Here is an 18,132-nt window from a genome sequence, read left to right on the forward strand (position 1 = left end):
AGCATTCCAATGAGAGATTCAACACAGTGAAACCTGATGCAGTTGTCAAAAGACATTCATTTAGTGAACGTTTACATGGAAAATGATTGAAAAACAGCACGAGAGGATGCAAAAACACATTTGGTTTGAACAGCCCCTTGTTCAGATGACACAGCACTAGCTGAAGTTTCTCAAAGTTACCTCTCAAAAAGACTACCTTTTGTTTCAGTTCATTGTAGGTAAATTTCCACTGTTTGTTCTCTGTATACATAAATATACTGATTCTGTTTTACTGTGTGAGAAACCATTCCAAATTATTAAATGGCAGTGCAGAAATGTGCTGAATCAGGAATCGATTCAGACAGTTTTGCAAGCCCGTTTGGCCAATTCACTGAAAAGAACTGACTCAAAAGAATTATGAATTCACAAATTGGGCATTGCTAGTTCTTTTAAACAGCCAACAGAAATACGGGACATATTTCATGATTGGTGAAATATTCTGAGACCAAATGTAGCCCAGGTCAATAGGATCGCTCATGGGAGCACCTCAGTGCTCAGAGACTGTACAGTTGCAGGCGCCACGGGAAGATTTGATAGCCTCTCTTTCTCGATTTTTAATTGAAATGATCTTTTCCAAATTCATGTAGGTCATCAATGCTAACACTATATAAATGTTAGCACTTAATAATGCATTTTGTGAACACAAAACTAAAATCTATCAAGTCAGATAGTGTGACTGAAGGAAGGAGCTTCAGACTGGCTTACTCATTTTGGTAAGCATTGTTACCTTGGCCACTTGAAGCGGGCGTGTTAAATGAAAGGGCGATAAACAATGCTTTGAATCAGAGAAAGCATAATGTTACAGATCCCAGACATAGGACCTGAGTGACAGATTAAGGTTTGCCTGAGAAATCAGGAGAAAAGTTGATAAGACACAAATTAGTGACTTTTCTCAGGCGTGGCTTGTCAGCATCTTTAATAAACTAATTTAATTTCTACTTTTTCCCCTGTTAATGTGAAAAATATTGATTCTTTATAATGAAAGCATATTCAACAGATATAACATCACTCTGATTTACTATTACTTTCTTTACAATTTCACCATATGTGAATAATCACCTTTGTAATCACATATACACATGCAAATGGGCCTATAATAATAAAGCTATGAAATAATAATAACATTTGATTAATTATATATTCTACCTCTGGTAACTTATTACCATATAATTCACTCTGCTTTGAATATTAAACGATGACCCACAAAGTTAGCCATTTTTAGGGTTTCTTCTATAAAAAATGCTGAAATATAACTGTGCTGGGTGTAAGTATCGTATGTAAAACTCTGTAACGCTTGAAGTCACCGTACAACATTTACACCATTAGTATTGCAATCTGACATTAAACATTACATTTGTACAGAAATAACCACTGAAAACTTAAATAAAACATGTGATTTAAATAAACAACATATTACAAGACATATGTGGAGCCATTTCACTACTCCTAAACAAAAACTGAGCCAAAATAAACTCAAAAAACAATGGCTAAGGAAAATAATTCACTTGTATTGAACGACTGTTACAATTGCTCTGTTACACTCATTACAACGGGGGAAACTCAGACTTTACAAAACTCAACATATCTTTTAAACAAACAAATTCTTTGACATGAAATCCAAAGTAGATGAAGATTAATATGTTTTGACATGAGAAATGTTGTATTTTACAACTTTTACATTATACATACACCTCAGGGTGGCGCCAAAGCAAATACATGAATAAATGTCAAAAACAGTAGTTTATATTAACAATAATTTTTACGTTTATTAGTCATTTTCAAACAGCAGATAAAAGCTTTATGGACAGGTGTGGCAGGGCGGAGGGCGGGGCCAGGTCGTGATCATACACACCCGGTCCCTTATCAGGCTAATCAAGCCTCAGAGAGGGATAAAGGCCGACTGCGGAGGATTGTGCGGGAGAGAGAGATAGTTTACAGACATATCCGTCATGTGTGTGTGTTTGTCTTCTGTTTAAGTTTTATATTAAAATATTATTTATATTGACAAGCCGGTTCTCGCCACCTCCTTTCCATTGACCGCTTTACAACAGGTAACTAAGATGACTCACAGCACTCAGATGACCGGTCTGATATGTCTTAATGTGTCCCCGGATGTGCGGTTGTTACTCAGAAATATCAGACCGCTAGATGGCAACATTGACCAGTCAGAATCAAGTATTCCAGAGTCCCATGTAATAAGCTTGACTAACATAACCCTAACCATAGTGACAGATACTGTCTTTCCCAGATAGCACATGTTTGAGATCTTTTCATCAAGCATCACATTCTAAGTAACATCTGCTGAACATCTTAAAAAATCGGATTAACAAACATCCTAAATCATAAACGTCTCTAAAACATCTGCTGAATGTCTTATTGAAATCCGACACATACTTATTTACGTTTTAAAGACTTTTTACAGTTGAGCAAACAACCATAAAAAAATACTTCTTCCACATGTAAACACATCAAATAGATGTCTGGGTGATGTATGTGTGCTATCAGTGTTGGTTGGTTTGAACCATAGACCGTAAAAAAAGATGGACGACGCACCTTTGCTCTTTTCCATTGGTAAGAACTGAAGCCGCCAGTGTCCCGATATGGCGCTGACATCTTGGGACTTGAGTCTGCGCAGTTGCGATTTCGGGACCAGACCTGCGCAGTAGCGAGCAGGAAGTAAAGCCGCGAAATCGAGGTCCCGCCCTAAAAACTAAAAACAAACTTATTTTGAAAACAAACACTTGAAATTACATCAACGTGATAGAAACTACAGTAAATGACAGAAACTATCTTTGGAAAAAAGATATGTGAAGTGTAATTTAATTGGTGTTGGTCTCACGTCCCGTTGAATAACATGGGGAGGCGGGGTTTATGACCTATACTAGGACCAGTCACCGGTGGGCGATCGAGACGTTTTGGCTTCACTTTTGAGGGCTTGTGCGGCACACTTGGTTTGAACGTGTAGCTTTTCTGAAAAACGTTGGTTGTATTTCTTTTTTCGCCGTGTTTTGTAAGCCTACCTTTCTACTGAATGTTAATAGTGCTCATATACTTCTAATGATCCATTTAGTCTTGTTATTGTCGAAAAGTAAAGTATTTTAACGGAAAATACTCGTTTCTGTCAGCCACCATGACTGTGGGCCTGCTTGCAGTTGATAGATATTGCCACTGGGTGTCGCTCAGGAGCAACATATCACGCATTCCCAATTTCCCTCACCCCTTTAATAGCCACTCTTTCTGTGAGTATGTGTGCGTACGTGTGTATCGCCTAAAAAGTAAGTCTGGGTTTCCAGCTGACTGCTCGCTCTCTCTCAGTGTGTGTGTGTTATCATTATTATTATCCAGTGTGCTCCCAGCTCAGAATGGCCAGATTCACTCAGACTGAGACAAGAGGGGAGCAGCATCCACAGCCGCCCCATCCCGCTTACTCCAGCCTGCTTTTCACTGGACCCGGGGCAGCACCGACCCAACATCCACTCCTCCTTATCTCACACCAGCACCAGTACGCTCAGATCCCATTCCCAAAACCCATGAACGGGTCAGAATCCATCTCCATTCATCCGGAGAACGGCACCATGAAAGACCAAGATGCCATAAAACTCTTTATCGGGCAAATACCGCGGAACCTTGAGGAAAAAGACCTGAAACCCTTATTCGAACAGTTTGGGAAAATTCACGAATTGACAGTATTGAAGGACCGATACACCGGCATGCATAAAGGTAAACGCATGAACCCAGCGATTCCTCAATAAGAGCTCTGTGTTTTTGGTAAACATTACAGTAATTGTTGTTGTTTTTTTCTTCGGTGACACATGAATGAAACGTGGTGAATATATTTTCTTGTCAGTTTTTTTTTACCCTATTATGTATGCACACAATTTACCCATTCAAGTGACGCATGCATTCATTTACGTTATTTTTATTACAAATCATACATGACATTTATGTGGTCCACTGTCATGTTAACAGCCTTCGGAAAGTGGAATATTGGGCCCTATTAGCCACTATTTCTCACAGCATTCAAATAACTTCAGCTTCTCAGTTCTGAATTCTTGCATTGGATACTGTTGCTTTTATATTATTATGTATTTCCCAATATAAACAACATGCAATGGACATCTTGCCCTTTTCTATGGCAGTTTTATTTTGGTTGCTTTCGATCGCGCTTCCAAGAAAATGTATTTTTAAAGAGTCTTTCTTTTGCCTCTTCCATCCTTCTCAATGGGGAAATACTCCACCACTCGAGCACTATCTTGTGTTTCTATAAGCAGCAAGTGTTTGGAAATTAATCGGCAAAATATAGCCTATTGCAAATATTGGTAATGGTTTTAGTGTGAAATCACATTCGCACTTTAAACACGTTCATTTTTGCATCATAAGTGAACTACTACGACCGGTGCTTTCAACATTGTGGCGTAACGCTGTACTTGACAATAGACACGAAACACGTCATAAATGCCACTCAAACAAGAAGACAATGACTAAAAATAAACCTCTATTTTGGTGTAATGTTGTATGCGACTATCTTGTTTATGTCATTTATTCTCCTCAAGCGATGTGTTTCGGAAACAAAATTTTCAAATTTGCATTTGTTTGTGTCACTTACTATTAAGCTTCATATCTGTGCTGTGTTTATAATTATGGTAATAAGGCTCCATTTGCTCAAGCGTTCATCTATGTTATTTACCCCCTGAGTTGCCCCGTTTCAGCTGGGGTTTAACTGTGTGGAACATGTCAAAGTAATGATAATACCTGTATATATGCCTACATTGATTTCAGAGTTGTGCTTTTTAAATTTGGCCAAATGTCAAGAGAATTGAGAAAAATATTGATTTTATTCTCAGTCCTGACACATGCTTAAATTATAGAGGGAATATACATGACAAAATGTAAGTGTAACGGGGTAAGGGATGGGTAAGGAGGAGGCGGGAACTGACTGAACAGTAAACGTCAAACTGAACTTAAAACAAACATAAAGAACTGGCTCCTCCGGCTCCCCTTTATCTCGCTCTCCTGATGACAGCTTGCTCTTCCCCCTGCGGACAGCAGCGAGCCATCCGACCCCTGACGTGCGGAACCGCTTCTCCCCTTCTCGGCAGACAGTGATTTCTACAGCTCTCGGCGGCCGGTAGCGACCCCTCCGTCCCCAGGCAGATGGCCGCGGCTGCTCCTTTTTTAAGACCGCAGCGGTGAGGACTCCTTCCATCCTTCCTCCTTCCTGGGTTTTGGCACCAATATAACGGGGTAAGGGATGGGCAAGGAGGAGGCGGGAACCAGCTGAACAGTCTATGTTAATGATATAAATTAACTTAAAACAACATAAATCATAAAGACACACAGACACACACAACGCGGCCCCGTGTGTCTCTCACTCTCTCAAACTGGCGCCTCCGGCTCGTCTTTATCCCCCTCCAGGCTGATTAGCCCAATTCAGGGCCGATTGTGTGTCCTCCTTGACAAAGTAAATTGAAGTATTTGTCTTGTACAATTTTAGAATATATGTGGGAAAGTACTTACCTTAAGTCGACATTCAAGGTAACAAAAGCGCACCAGTTCTGAGGAGAAATTTACGCACAAGCCTTTTAATCTTGGTATAAACGTGCATCATAGTGACATGTAAATTATTACATTATTTTGAGTGTTAACTTCTATTAGTAATATAAGACAGAAACATGAGGGAACATTCAATCTGAGTGTTTATAAACTGGTCCTCTTGGGCATTTATGAATGTCAAGCCTATGTGAATATACCTTATCCAGTGCATTACTGTGAGCTGCGTAGTCCCATCAGTTAAACGTTTTAAATACATCTACATCCAAAGATATAGTAGTATGCCATGGGAAACCTGGTGTCAGCCTACATGGTGACCAAATAGGGGTGTAATGTCTTCAACATCCTTCAATGAAGAATAGGGTAAAAAAGATTTACATTTATGCATTTGGCATTTTATCCAAAGCAATTTGCAGTACATTGAAGCTGTAGCCTACATTTTTTATCAGTTTACATGTGTTCCCTGGGAATCAAACCCCTGACAAAGCATTGCTAGCACAATGTTATCCAGTTGAGCTACAGGAACTCAAAAACATATATTATAGAAACTTATCTGACTGATGTAGCTGCACTGAAGAAAAAAATATATTTTTGAGAAAACTTACAAAATCAAGGCAACATGATGCAGTGAGATTTTTGAGTTTTTCAACAATTGTCTTAATATTTGTCCTCAGTAACATTGCTTTTTTTAGTCAATGTGAATTTTTGTGTTCACTAAATGCTAAATCTCTTGTTGAGAGAACTATTTATTTCTTGTTCAGCCAACTATCAATTCCCAATATGAGAACTTTCATTTTGTCAGCATTTTAATGATTTTTACATGACGTTAAGTGCAAGGCAGTACCTACAGTTGTTTGACATAGACACACAATAGACCTTAACCCTTAACACACAAACCTCAGTTACTGTGATAATCAACAAACCTCATTAAGTTAAAAGATGTGCTCCTAACATTGGTGTAACAATGGCAACAAACATCAATAACAGCATAAATAAAGTCAAAAACCAGCAAAAAATAAGCCTATAACACTAACCGCATAATTTATTCATTTTGCAATGCATGCTTGGAACTCGCAAATCAGCTAAATTGCTTAACATGAAACTGTTCATTCAGATAACTCTGATAGGCTAGTTGCGGCAACATTTAGGGAAATATTGTTGGTCTAACATGTGTTTTTATGTAGATGAAAGTAATTCACTTTTAGTAGTTTCTGCTACTCAAACCCCCCCAATAAGCTGTATCAAATGCAATTTCTTTTATTTACAGTGTGCCATTGGGTCAAGTACAATGGGCATGGGTTGTAAAGGGCCATATAGAGATTATATTCCTTAGGGTGAAAGTGTCAGTTTTCCATATTATTCTATGAGGACATGTGAAAATAAGGACAAGTCAGCAAATATTTACAGTACATGCCTTTTTATGCCGCTTATGGATTTCATGCAGTCTTGTGAGTTGTCACATAATGGACTGCATTGGTGATGTACATTCTAAGGTGGTGTAAATGTTTGGCTCAAATGTGACTGAAGATACTAATGTAATTGTTTATCCAAAAACTAAGTACAGTTTTCCCCACATAAGGGAAGACCTAGACAATTTATGGAGAAGCAAGATGAATGTCTCAATGCCAGTACCCATTGTGCATTCCACTTTTGTAAAGCCATCTATTTGCATATGCACAAATTCTTAAAAGAAAATCCTGTTTGAGTGGTTTAGTACAGCAGTGCAAACAAGACAGTAAAGGCATTTGTTTTTCATTAATTTGTCACATGTATCACATGTATGGGACACAGGTTTCCAATGGGGGAACATGTTTGGGAACCAAGTCAGTCCACTAATCCACACAGGAAAGCAGAGCATTAGTTTGCTAAGCGCGGTAATAAAGCATGACCATAATAACGGAGGAGGATTAGCAACTGTAGTTATTGTCTGAGGTTTCGGTCCCTCGGATCAGTTGGTTTGTTGCAATTAAAGCTTGCTGGAGACATCATACCCTGCAGTGTTCAATATGAAGAACAAGTATGAGATCTGTTCGGTGGGCCTAACGATTAACGTCTCTTGATTTTGCATTAACAGGTGAGCATTACTCTGGCTTTTCACCTGTGATCACATGAGCTCAGCATTTTATTAGTTTTGATATTGTATAGTAAGGGGTTATTGAGTGGCATTAGAAACATGTGCATGTTTTACAGCTACAGATTGTTGATGCTGTAGCCTGCAAAGCGTAAAACATATGCTATGCTGTATTTGTAATCTTATATGAGCATGGTATATATCTCCTGATGTGTGTTGCATAAATAGACTATTGTTGCATTTCTTTGAAAGCCACTTACACACATTTTCACTCTGCATGTAAAGATGCCCAAGGATAAGGTTGTGTTAGCCTTAACTTGTGTGACTCACACACAAGGATCTTTAGAACTAAACTTGAATAAGAATATCTTAATATCTAAACTTAATGCAGACCCATCAACATCTGATACTGTGGAGTGTCAATACGTTACTGCAGTCTAGGGGACCATTGTGCTAATGAATTTACAGTATAAGTAAATGAGACATATGATTGAAATCTTAGAAATAATCGTATAAAATATTAAGCAGTTTTAATTTCTGTCCTGGTCTGATTTAACAGTAGGGAGGCCATGCGAAAGCTGAAAGCCTGGCTTATAAATGCTTCAGTGCTTATAGTATTGAGGTAGCATTGGACAGCATTTTGGAAATAGTTTTAATGTTATTTCCAGTTTTGTCAAGAGATAAAGGTGCACTCAGTCAATTTTTTCCCCATTAAAAAAGTAATGTGAGACTATTTGGCAGTTAATCCAAAAGTTTTTGGTTCATTCAAACCAAAATTGTGTTCGAGGCATATCATGAAAAGTAATGTCACAATGTCAAATATAGGACTAGGACATTTTCTTGACAAGTTTTGTGAGAGTCGATATCCCCATGTTTACAACTCTTTGAGGGATCAACCTGAATATGGCTTACTTAAAATTGATTCTGATTATGCTGGGATAGGAAACCTTTACATGATAAATAAGAAAACATTTACCTGTCCAAAAATATCTTAAAAGATTTAAACAGGCAAATGCTATTGACCTTGATCTTTAAATCAAATGTGTCCAGCGGATTCTTTATAATTTATAAATAGTCCGACAGTCAGAAAACCCAAGCATCTGTAAATATTGTAATATGCAACAAGGCTCCCTATTAAAAAATGCAATGCTCTTCTGGCAAGAACTGTAGGTCTGAATGTCAGGATAAGATCTTCCGTCCTCCACTTTGCATTGAGCTATTTGTGCTATCTGAACTAAATGTGAACTGGCCACTTAGCTCCCCTTTACCTGCATTTAGATGGACTTTCCCCCATGTGGAGAAGGTTATTTCTCTTTTTAGATGGAAAATTAGTTTTTTTAACGGCATTACCATTCTTTAGCAGATGGCATTTACAGTAGAGTATTGTAGAAATCACTCTGAGGAAAGAGGTTCAATGACCTTCTGTAACATGTCCGTTTTATGTGGTCTGAGCATAAAACACAAAAGGAAAATTATTGATGCACTATTTTAAGATGCTGTGAATCTCTCCGTGGTGACTGTCTCTTTATGGGGGATAATAAGCTATAAGCTGGTCTTCAATAGGGGTTGCACGTCTACTGATTTGTAATAGTAGACTAGTCAAGCTCATTAGTCAAGTTGAATTTGACTAGTCGTTATGTCATCCTCTCAACACGTTGATCTTGACTAGGCCTAAATTGACTTAACCAAAGTAGAGTTTGCGATAGGAAAAACAGCCAACCAATGGCAGATTGAGAAGTGACCAGGTCAGTTCCCAGGGTTAAAGCTCACTGTTTACATTTTTAAAACTTTTTTAATCTATAAACCTTTACAAGGTCAGTGTTGTTTTACTTTATGGAGGAAACAATAGAGAAAGAGCGATAAAGACAAGGCAAGAGAGAATGAAATGTATGATTCACAGGAATGACTGCTCTTTCCTGATTTTTTCAAGATTCATTGGTGAGAGGAAAATAAATGAACATTCAGCATGGTTGACTAATGAACAGCGAAAGAAGGATTCTGTTGCAGTTGATGAGTGTGGCTTGGAAACATGTAAATGCCTCATTGAAATTGGTGCAGAAAAGCCTTTTTTACCCCACTTTCTTTGATCTCAGGAATGAGGGCATGGTCATTATGTCAGTCAGAGAGCTGTGACAAATGCTATGCGCACACATAGAGCTGGAGTAAACAGAGGTAAAATGACAGTAAGGCAGAGGGCTAAGCACAATAGATAAACAGACTGAAAGAGATGGAGTGATTGTCAGAACCACTGGAAACAAATGGGGCCTTTAATCCGGCGGCACCGACAGAGTGACGGGCACTTCTGAGAGGATGGGAGAGTCAGATCCACCCATGCAGATGAGGAGAGGGTGGAAACAAAAATATTTAATATGAAGGGGGAGGTGTGGATGGGCAGTTGTGTTACACCTTCACCGATGTTGAGAGTAATACAGAATGAGACAGAATACAAATTCGTAGGCATTCAAACGTAAAGTGTAGTTCTAGCTAGGGCTTTGGTGATACAATCATATTTCGATTTATATTTACATTGTAGTTATTTTTCTCATGATATTTCATCGGTACTTTAGATTAGAGGTAGACCGATATATCGATTTTACCCAATAATCTGTGCAGACAGTTGCTTTTTGAAACTGTCGGTTATCGGCAAAATCTGTACCGATAGTTGTTGAGAGTTTTTTGTTTTTATATAGAAAGGATTGGTTCTAAAGTATAACAGCGACCTCTAGAGATAAAATAAAAACAATCACTGATTTTTATGCTTATTTTTTATCTTAACATCAATGCATATTTTGTTATTTTGATTAGATAATCAAGTGTTCGTAATTGAAGCAAGGGCATGCAAAGAAAAATGCAACTATATAGTAGAGGGGTACAAATTGGTGGACTCCGGTCTGGATATGGACCTAAGGACACTTCAATCCGGGCCGAGATCTACAGTAAATCTTTGTGCTCGTTATCTGACACCTGGCTAAGTGCTTGTGTATATGCGCGCGGAGCAGGAATAGTGCGTTCCGCGCTAGAGATAAATATTTCTCTCTAGAGTGGGAATAAAGCGTGTCCATCACTCGTGCTTATTCCTGCTCTCCGCACTTTGCCTCTCTCCCTGCTATAAACATGAGGCACCCCATAAAACCTGATATACTGTACGCAGTTACAGGCACGGTTATTTTAACAATAGTAGTGGAGATACTGCCATCTTTCGCTTAAAAACACTGTAGAAAACAAAAATGAAGCAAAAAGAATCTTCATTTGTCTTATGTGATTCAAACAGTTCAGTTAAGCCAGGTTTGTGTCAGAATGTTTTTTCTATCTAAATTTGGCATCATTAATCAGCATGTTAAGAGCCTTTTTTTAATAATAAACAAACAGATTTTGTTTCTAATGTTGTGAAAATGAATCAGAGATGTCATCATGGCATAGATTGCAATGAAAGCCTAATTATAGTTAAATTAAGCAAAGAGTATATTAATGCTTCACTGTTGACATTGTCATTCAGTTTCTAAACAAACTGTTGATCTTATCTTTTAATATTCATGTCCAAGTGCCCTTGACTGATTAAGTCTTGATTAAATATTTAAATCCTTTGGTAGAAGATCCCTCGGACCCCACTACTGACTATTTTGACTGGTTAGGATTTATTTATTTTATTTCTTTACAAAGTACTATTGCTACCAATGAGACAAGTTATACAAATTATATACTTTCATAGCCAAATGACTACTGACTACTTCTCCCCAATTTAGAATGCTCTATTCCCAATGCACTCTAGGTCCTCGTGGTGGCATAGTGACTCTGTGTGGTGGAGGACGAATCTCAGTTGCCTCAGTGTCTGAGAATGTCAAATCTTCATTTTTTTCTGATTAATATTAGGATTTTGGTAGAACAATAAACTTCATCTGGGTCTTTATTAATTTTGGATTCTTATAGCCACTGTGTCTGTGCCCGTCATAGTAAAGATTAAGATTTTTTTTTTTTTACATTCTATGAGTCGATTTAAAAAAATGAATCTGACAATTAATCATTACCTGCCTTTCCTACCACCTTACTTCTATCGGGAAGACACGCAGGCTTGAGTGAGGTTTAAGATGCCATTTATTTGATGAATGTAAAACAGAAAAGTAATGTCTCTCTTTGGCGTCTGGCGGTCCGAGGGAGTTGTACTGGGAACCATCATATCCTGCCGGAGATAGGAGGCAGGGGCGAGGAGCATACCCCCGTGCGGGATGGGGCTCAACTGGTGGTGGTGGGGTGGTGGAGGTTGCCAGTTAGCACACTGAAACAGCAATGTGATAGATTGTGAGCAGACTTATAAAGCAATGGCTTACATGCAATTGGCTAGGAGTTACCCAGCTAATGATGTGATGATGTACAGCTGCTAGACTTCCTGCTAGAACTACGCTGCGCTTCCATTTATTGGTATCAGCAAAATCTACTATAGCTCAATCTCAAATTTTAATTTTTATTGTGTATTTTATTGTCAAATTAATGAATACACCGGTTATCTGAACACTAGGGTATACTTATTTTTGTTTCATTCTGTTACGTTTCATGCACAGTTGGCATTCTAGACTTTCTGAGCTCTATTTTCGTGACCATGCTAAGCGCAACTCTACATCTTATCCAATTTTAATAAGAGCACTAATTCTAAGCACAATTTTCGTACCAGTGCAAAGCACAAGTGAGCATGGGTGAGAGTGTTTATTTTATTTTCATTTAAAGTGTAATTTGAATTTAGAAATATTTTTGGTTTAATTTGTAATTTTTCTTGGTTTAAAGTTTCCATAAATTTATTTAACTTTCAAAAATCAAAATTGACCGGTAGAAGCGAACTGTGTGCCGATAAAATGTTAATACTGTGTTAATATGCTGTTAATACTAGCCATGATTTGTGTGTCAGTAGTTGAAAATGATTAATAATACTTACATTCTCTTCAGTATAATATAATGGAGCCTACGTCCAAATCCTGATGGAAACCACATTTCCCATGTGTATAAATGGAGTGTGTCACTGTCATAGAAATGTGTCTGGCATTCATCAAGGATGCAGTTATTGCACAAAAGAACATAAGTCCATATATCAATTCTTCCAGGTCATTGCATACAGTCCATTTACACTACCAACTTCTTATGAAAATGCTGTCTTTGTATATCGCTGGTACTTGACAGGGAATGGACTATATAATATGATGAAGTCTGAGCAATAACCGGAGAAAACCTCAGAATTAAACTGCACATGACCAAGCCCAGTACATGACCATATGCAGGTTTTAAAAAATGCGAGGTCCAAAAACTAAGTTTGCTAGCGGGTTTGGGGGGCCAAAAGTATTGATTTCCCTGATCGACATATGTGCATTTTAAGAGGTTGGATAATAATAGCTTTAACTCTAGTCACCTCATAATGCTTTGGTGGTTAAGGTGCCTGCCCTGCCCGGTTTGTTGACATAGTCCAGCACAGTGGAGTGCAAAGCCCACCCCCAGCTGATTTCATTGGTCAACTCAAGCCAGCAGTCACCTGAGAAGGTCGGTTATCTTTGCGGCACCAAAGAGTTATTATTAGGCAATTATTATATGACATGTAATATACACCTTGGGAAAAAATACAGAGGTCCGGACCTTGGTGACCTCAATGGTGGATACGGCCATGGCCCAGTGGTGCTTGTACCTGGACATAGCGCATGCTTGCACGAAAATACCAAATCTTCATGGCCATGCCCATTGACTTGCATGTATGACTTAAAGCATAGCATTGGTCTTAAAATAATTTACACTTTTGACCAAGAGCCTGTACAGACGCATTTGACGGATGTACGCTCACTAGCATACAGATATGCAAGGTTAGAAAAACTGGGCTCCACGCAAACTATCCGTGTGGACTATGTTGATTAATAATTTTAGTGGTATGCGGGAAACAAAAGTATATTATAGTCTCAAGTAAGTGCAAACTCCTTAATGATGAATTAAACAAATGCATACAAATACTCACAAATACCTATGAGATGAGGTAGGCAATCGGAATTGGAAATCTATGGGCTAGTTTTACTACAATGCTGTTATTTCCAATCATTTCTGAATGTAGACATGCAATGTCAGCCCACTGTGACGTCCCATGCACTCTTCGCAAAGGATCCGGAAATGTGGTGTTCTTGTTGTACGTAGAAGAATTTAACTAGATCGCCTTATCACAGAGCATATTAGAAAGATAATATCCCCTTTACAGACTAAACATTACCAAGGATCCTTCTGTTTTTATTTTAGTATTAAGAATTAGTTCTATGACATGAGCATAACTTAAAGGTGATCTAAGAGAAGACATTATTAGTGAGTTTGTGGGACCCGTTGGGGATGCGCGGAGAGGCCTGCTGCTCAGCAGGGCTATTAATAGAAATTTGTGGTATTTCCGAAAATAGGTTAAGCTGCCACTGCTGGCATCACTACTCGCCTCCCAGCCACCCTCTAAAGACAGAAAGAGAGAGGGAGAGAGGCAGGGGGAAACAGATGTCGCCTACTGTGGATGCTTCTCCTTTGAGTATGTCTTTGTTGCACTGCCTGTGCTCAGTGCAACATCAGTCTGGAGGAGGACCCCCAGCGTTGCTCAAGACACATTCAGTGCCAGTTTCATAGAAATAGTTCACCCAAACTTGAAAATTCAGAATCTAATTCCAAACCTGTATGCTGTTATTTTTCTGTGAAACACAACTGGAGAAGTGCTTTTGGTCATTTTTGGAGCTCGACAGATAGGGAAAAAATATGTCATTGTTTGGAAAAGACCTGCTACAAAAAGATCAAATTAACATTTTTGGGTGAACAATTGTTTTCTTTTCCATTAATATCACAACATACACTGATCTAGAGCTATTTGACTCTCACAATGACAAACCATATTTGCAAATGTATTAGGAAGTCACTACAGTGTGCCTTTAGTATGCATAAAAGGCTTTCTCGTATCCACAGTTATAGTTATCTAAAAATGTACACTACAGTTGCCGTGGCGACAGTGGAAATCTATTTTGTGTGTGTCAAAATTCCTCCAAAGCCACTTTGTTGTAGGTAATCATACGTAAAATGTTGTTCTAGCACACTAGAGGATTCATGAAGATTTGAGATGGTTTACATTTTAGAAGCTGTCCATATGTTTAGTTAATGCTTTAGTTAGTATGCATAGATGGCTTTCTCATATCCACAGTTGCAAAAATCAAAAAATGTACTCTATTTATTAAGTTGCTGTAGCAGCAATGGAAATCTATTTTGTGCGAGTCAAATTCTTACAAAGCAATTTGAGTGGGATCAAACTCATCTGCTATGAATCTTCGATATGCAGCCCAATCCCTCGAGGATGGTTTGAACTTTATTCAGAAACTTACGAACGAATGCCAGAATCATAACATCCAAAACATTTGGTTGAGGTTATTTCTGCAGCTTCAGTCCCTTATTAGGTGCATGTCATGTGAATATAGTGTTGCTTTGGTGCATGGTGGCTGGGCACATTTAAAGGTGGCTGCCTTAATTAAGGTTTACAGTTTATGCTAGTGCACCGGTTATATTACAAGACTCATTACAAAGTAATTAGGCAAGGGCAGGGACACTATTGTTGTCTGGACTGTGACTGAAAGAGCACATTTAAGAAAATCAACCCTACATGCTTTCTTTTGTGAGGTGGTCAACTCATTAGACAGGACAATCCCAAAAATGGTGTGTAATTCCAGTGACCACTATACATATTCAATAGTCTAAGTGGTTCTTAACTGGTGGGTCGCACGTCTGTTCTAAAAGGGTTGAGGACCAGAGGGAAAAATAATACTAGTAGCAAATAATATATATTTATATAAAATAATGTGTAGTCTTGTATTTAGGACAGCAAAATTAACAAGGCTTATCAACTTTGAAAAGAGAGATAAAATGCTTTCCATACATTTTGATGGCTATGCATCCAATCAATCTATGACATTTTGGTACAAGTTTATCTGCTACTTGCTTGAAAGTTGAAACTTGCCAAATTAGGCAGATGCCAACATAGGCAGGTTGCGTGAAAACCTCAAATAATCCCCCATCATTGGACACTTTCACTCACAGAATAATTAAGCATGGCTAGTTGTAAATAGTGCATTTCTCTTTTATAAAATGGCATCGGTAACATAAAACTATTACTTTTGCATGTTGCTTCCAAATGTTCATGTACACTGAACTCTACCCAATTTGGCATAATTACTGACATTTTTGCATCAGTTCAAACATGTAAAAAATTTTCTCTGGTGCTACTGGCTTGCAGCCTCTGAGACACAGATTCTGGTCTTGCATAGAAACCAAGAAGTAATCATGTTCACACAAACAAATCGATTTGGCGATTACATTTTTGTTCTAAAATTGCATTTTTACTCTACTGATGGTTATATTTAGGAATGGGGTTTGGGTTTGGGGGTAGATTTTACCCTGAAACTGGATCTCACATGTGCCCATACATTGAAATATACTTCCAGCTTCGGCCACTGGGGGCAGTGGTTCATATTTCGGTAAGTACATACTGATAGTCGGCAAACTATGGCACGCATGCCAGCATTGACACGAAGAGGGGTAATCACTGGCACGCCAGCAGCGGCGAGAGAGGAGTAGACTATTTTATTCATATGAAATTCTGTACCTACATTCCAATCTACATCTTGATGTAATCCTCATGATCTTGCAGCATGTTTTCATGAGCTGAATGGGAGACTAAACAAAAAGTAAAAATGTGTCGAGACTGCAGTATACTCAACAGACTCTTGCTGCGTGCGCAAGCCATTCGCACATCACGAGCCGGCAACGCTTCACGTTCGGTTAATCATGCGAGTAAACATATCAGATTTGCTTCGCGATGTTAAAACATGACAGAGTGTGAGGGTGAAATTAGCATAGAAGATGCCCCCCGGCACTTTTAAATCATTTGTGTGGCAGCTTTTTGGGTACCCGGTGAAAACAATAAATGGCAACAGAGTGACAGACAAGACACAAACAATATGTAAGCACTGTAAGAAAATAGTGCCGTACACAGCGGCTAACACGTGCACTATGCAAAGACACCTACAGAACCACCACAGCTCTCAACTAAAAACAACTACACCTTTGAAGTAAACACTGAAAGGCCATACAACGCTGACAAATTCCTTTGCATCTCAACTTCCACAGTCAATTGCTAGTACCACGGCAATAATTAGAGACATCAGCGTTTTCATTGCAGCTGATATGAGGCCATTTTCCATGGTGGAAAATCTGGGATTTCTGTGACTCCTCCACACATTGGATCCGAAAGAGTACAAGACCAAGGTTGTACAGACCCAAAACCTTTACAGTGCTTGAATATTGTTCTGTCTTTTACTACATACGATAATTCATACTCAGAAAGTAGAACTGAAGTGACATTCATTACAAGATGATGTGGAGTGGTGGTGGCGTAGTGGGTAAAGCACAGGGCTGTTAATCAGAAGGTTGCTGGTTTGAACCCCACAGCCACCACCATTGTGCCCTTGAGCAAGGCACTTAACTCCAGGTTGCTCCGGGGGGATTTTCCCTGTAATAATTGCACTGTAAGTCGCTTTGGATAAAAGCATCTGCCAAATGCATAAATGTAAATGTAAATTAAAACATTTCAAAATGCACCTGCGTTGTTTTGCATTTTGTGACATTTAGTCGAATAAAAGATTATTTTTCCAGTCATATATTTCGTCATTGAAGATTTCTTAAAACTTTCGGAACAGCCATTGACCAGGAAAATAAAAAATGGCACTCTATTTCAAAAAGGATGCTGACCCCTGGTCTACTGGATCCAGGTAACCGCACACTAGTTAGAAGTTACTCCTTCATTCTCAGACCTAAACCTGAATGTGGAAAGAGCAGGAGGTAACAATAATGGGGGAGCTTGTGAAGTTGCAAAGTGCTCAGGAGAGAATGAGGAAAATGGGGGCAAGGAAGCAAATTTAGCACCAAGAGCTTCGCACTTATCAGTTCAGAGCTTGCACACAATTATGGGGGGCAGGAACAGTGGTGCGAAAGCTCTGCTCTAGTATAAAATAAAAACAGCAAATGGGGGCTGTCAGGAGCCGAGGGAGGGAGCGGCGCCTTCAATTCAGCTGACTTAATTACTGCTATGCCTCTACCTCCCCATGAAGATCTACACCATTCCTCAGTCCTGCCTTGCGCCAGAGGCCTCGTGGGCTTCTGTCTGTGTGATTGCTTATTAGCACGGGGGTTAGATGTAATTTGGGCCTTGGAATAGAGAGCAACGTTTTGCTGGCGATAGCCATATTCACCTTTTTTTTTTGTGACTAATGAGTAATGATTTTTAAAACACATTTATGGGTAGTTCACATTAAAAGTTAAGCTCACCCAAAAATGAAAATTCTGGCAATGCTTACGCACCCTCCTATTGTTGACCTGTATGACTTAGTTTATTCCATGGAATGCAAGAATGGGGACCTAGGCTGTCAGTCCCTTACATTCAG

At 38.8% G+C, this 18,132-nt stretch overlaps 1 protein-coding gene across 2 annotated transcripts in view; it reads left to right on the plus strand.

Moving 5' to 3' along the window:
* The first annotated feature begins 3,401 nt into the window (after positions 1-3,401).
* celf5a (cugbp, Elav-like family member 5a) overlaps positions 3,402-18,132 on the plus strand; it is a 275,280-nt gene continuing 260,549 nt past the window's right edge. For both annotated transcript variants that reach the window (XM_052123558.1, XM_052123559.1), the window contains exon 1: positions 3,402-3,759. In XM_052123558.1, the coding sequence (XP_051979518.1) occupies positions 3,402-3,759 (358 nt within the window). The remainder of the gene's footprint in view (positions 3,760-18,132) is intronic.

This window comes from Xyrauchen texanus, chromosome 50 (assembly GCF_025860055.1).
Source record: "Xyrauchen texanus isolate HMW12.3.18 chromosome 50, RBS_HiC_50CHRs, whole genome shotgun sequence".
NCBI classification, from domain to species: domain Eukaryota; kingdom Metazoa; phylum Chordata; class Actinopteri; order Cypriniformes; family Catostomidae; genus Xyrauchen; species Xyrauchen texanus.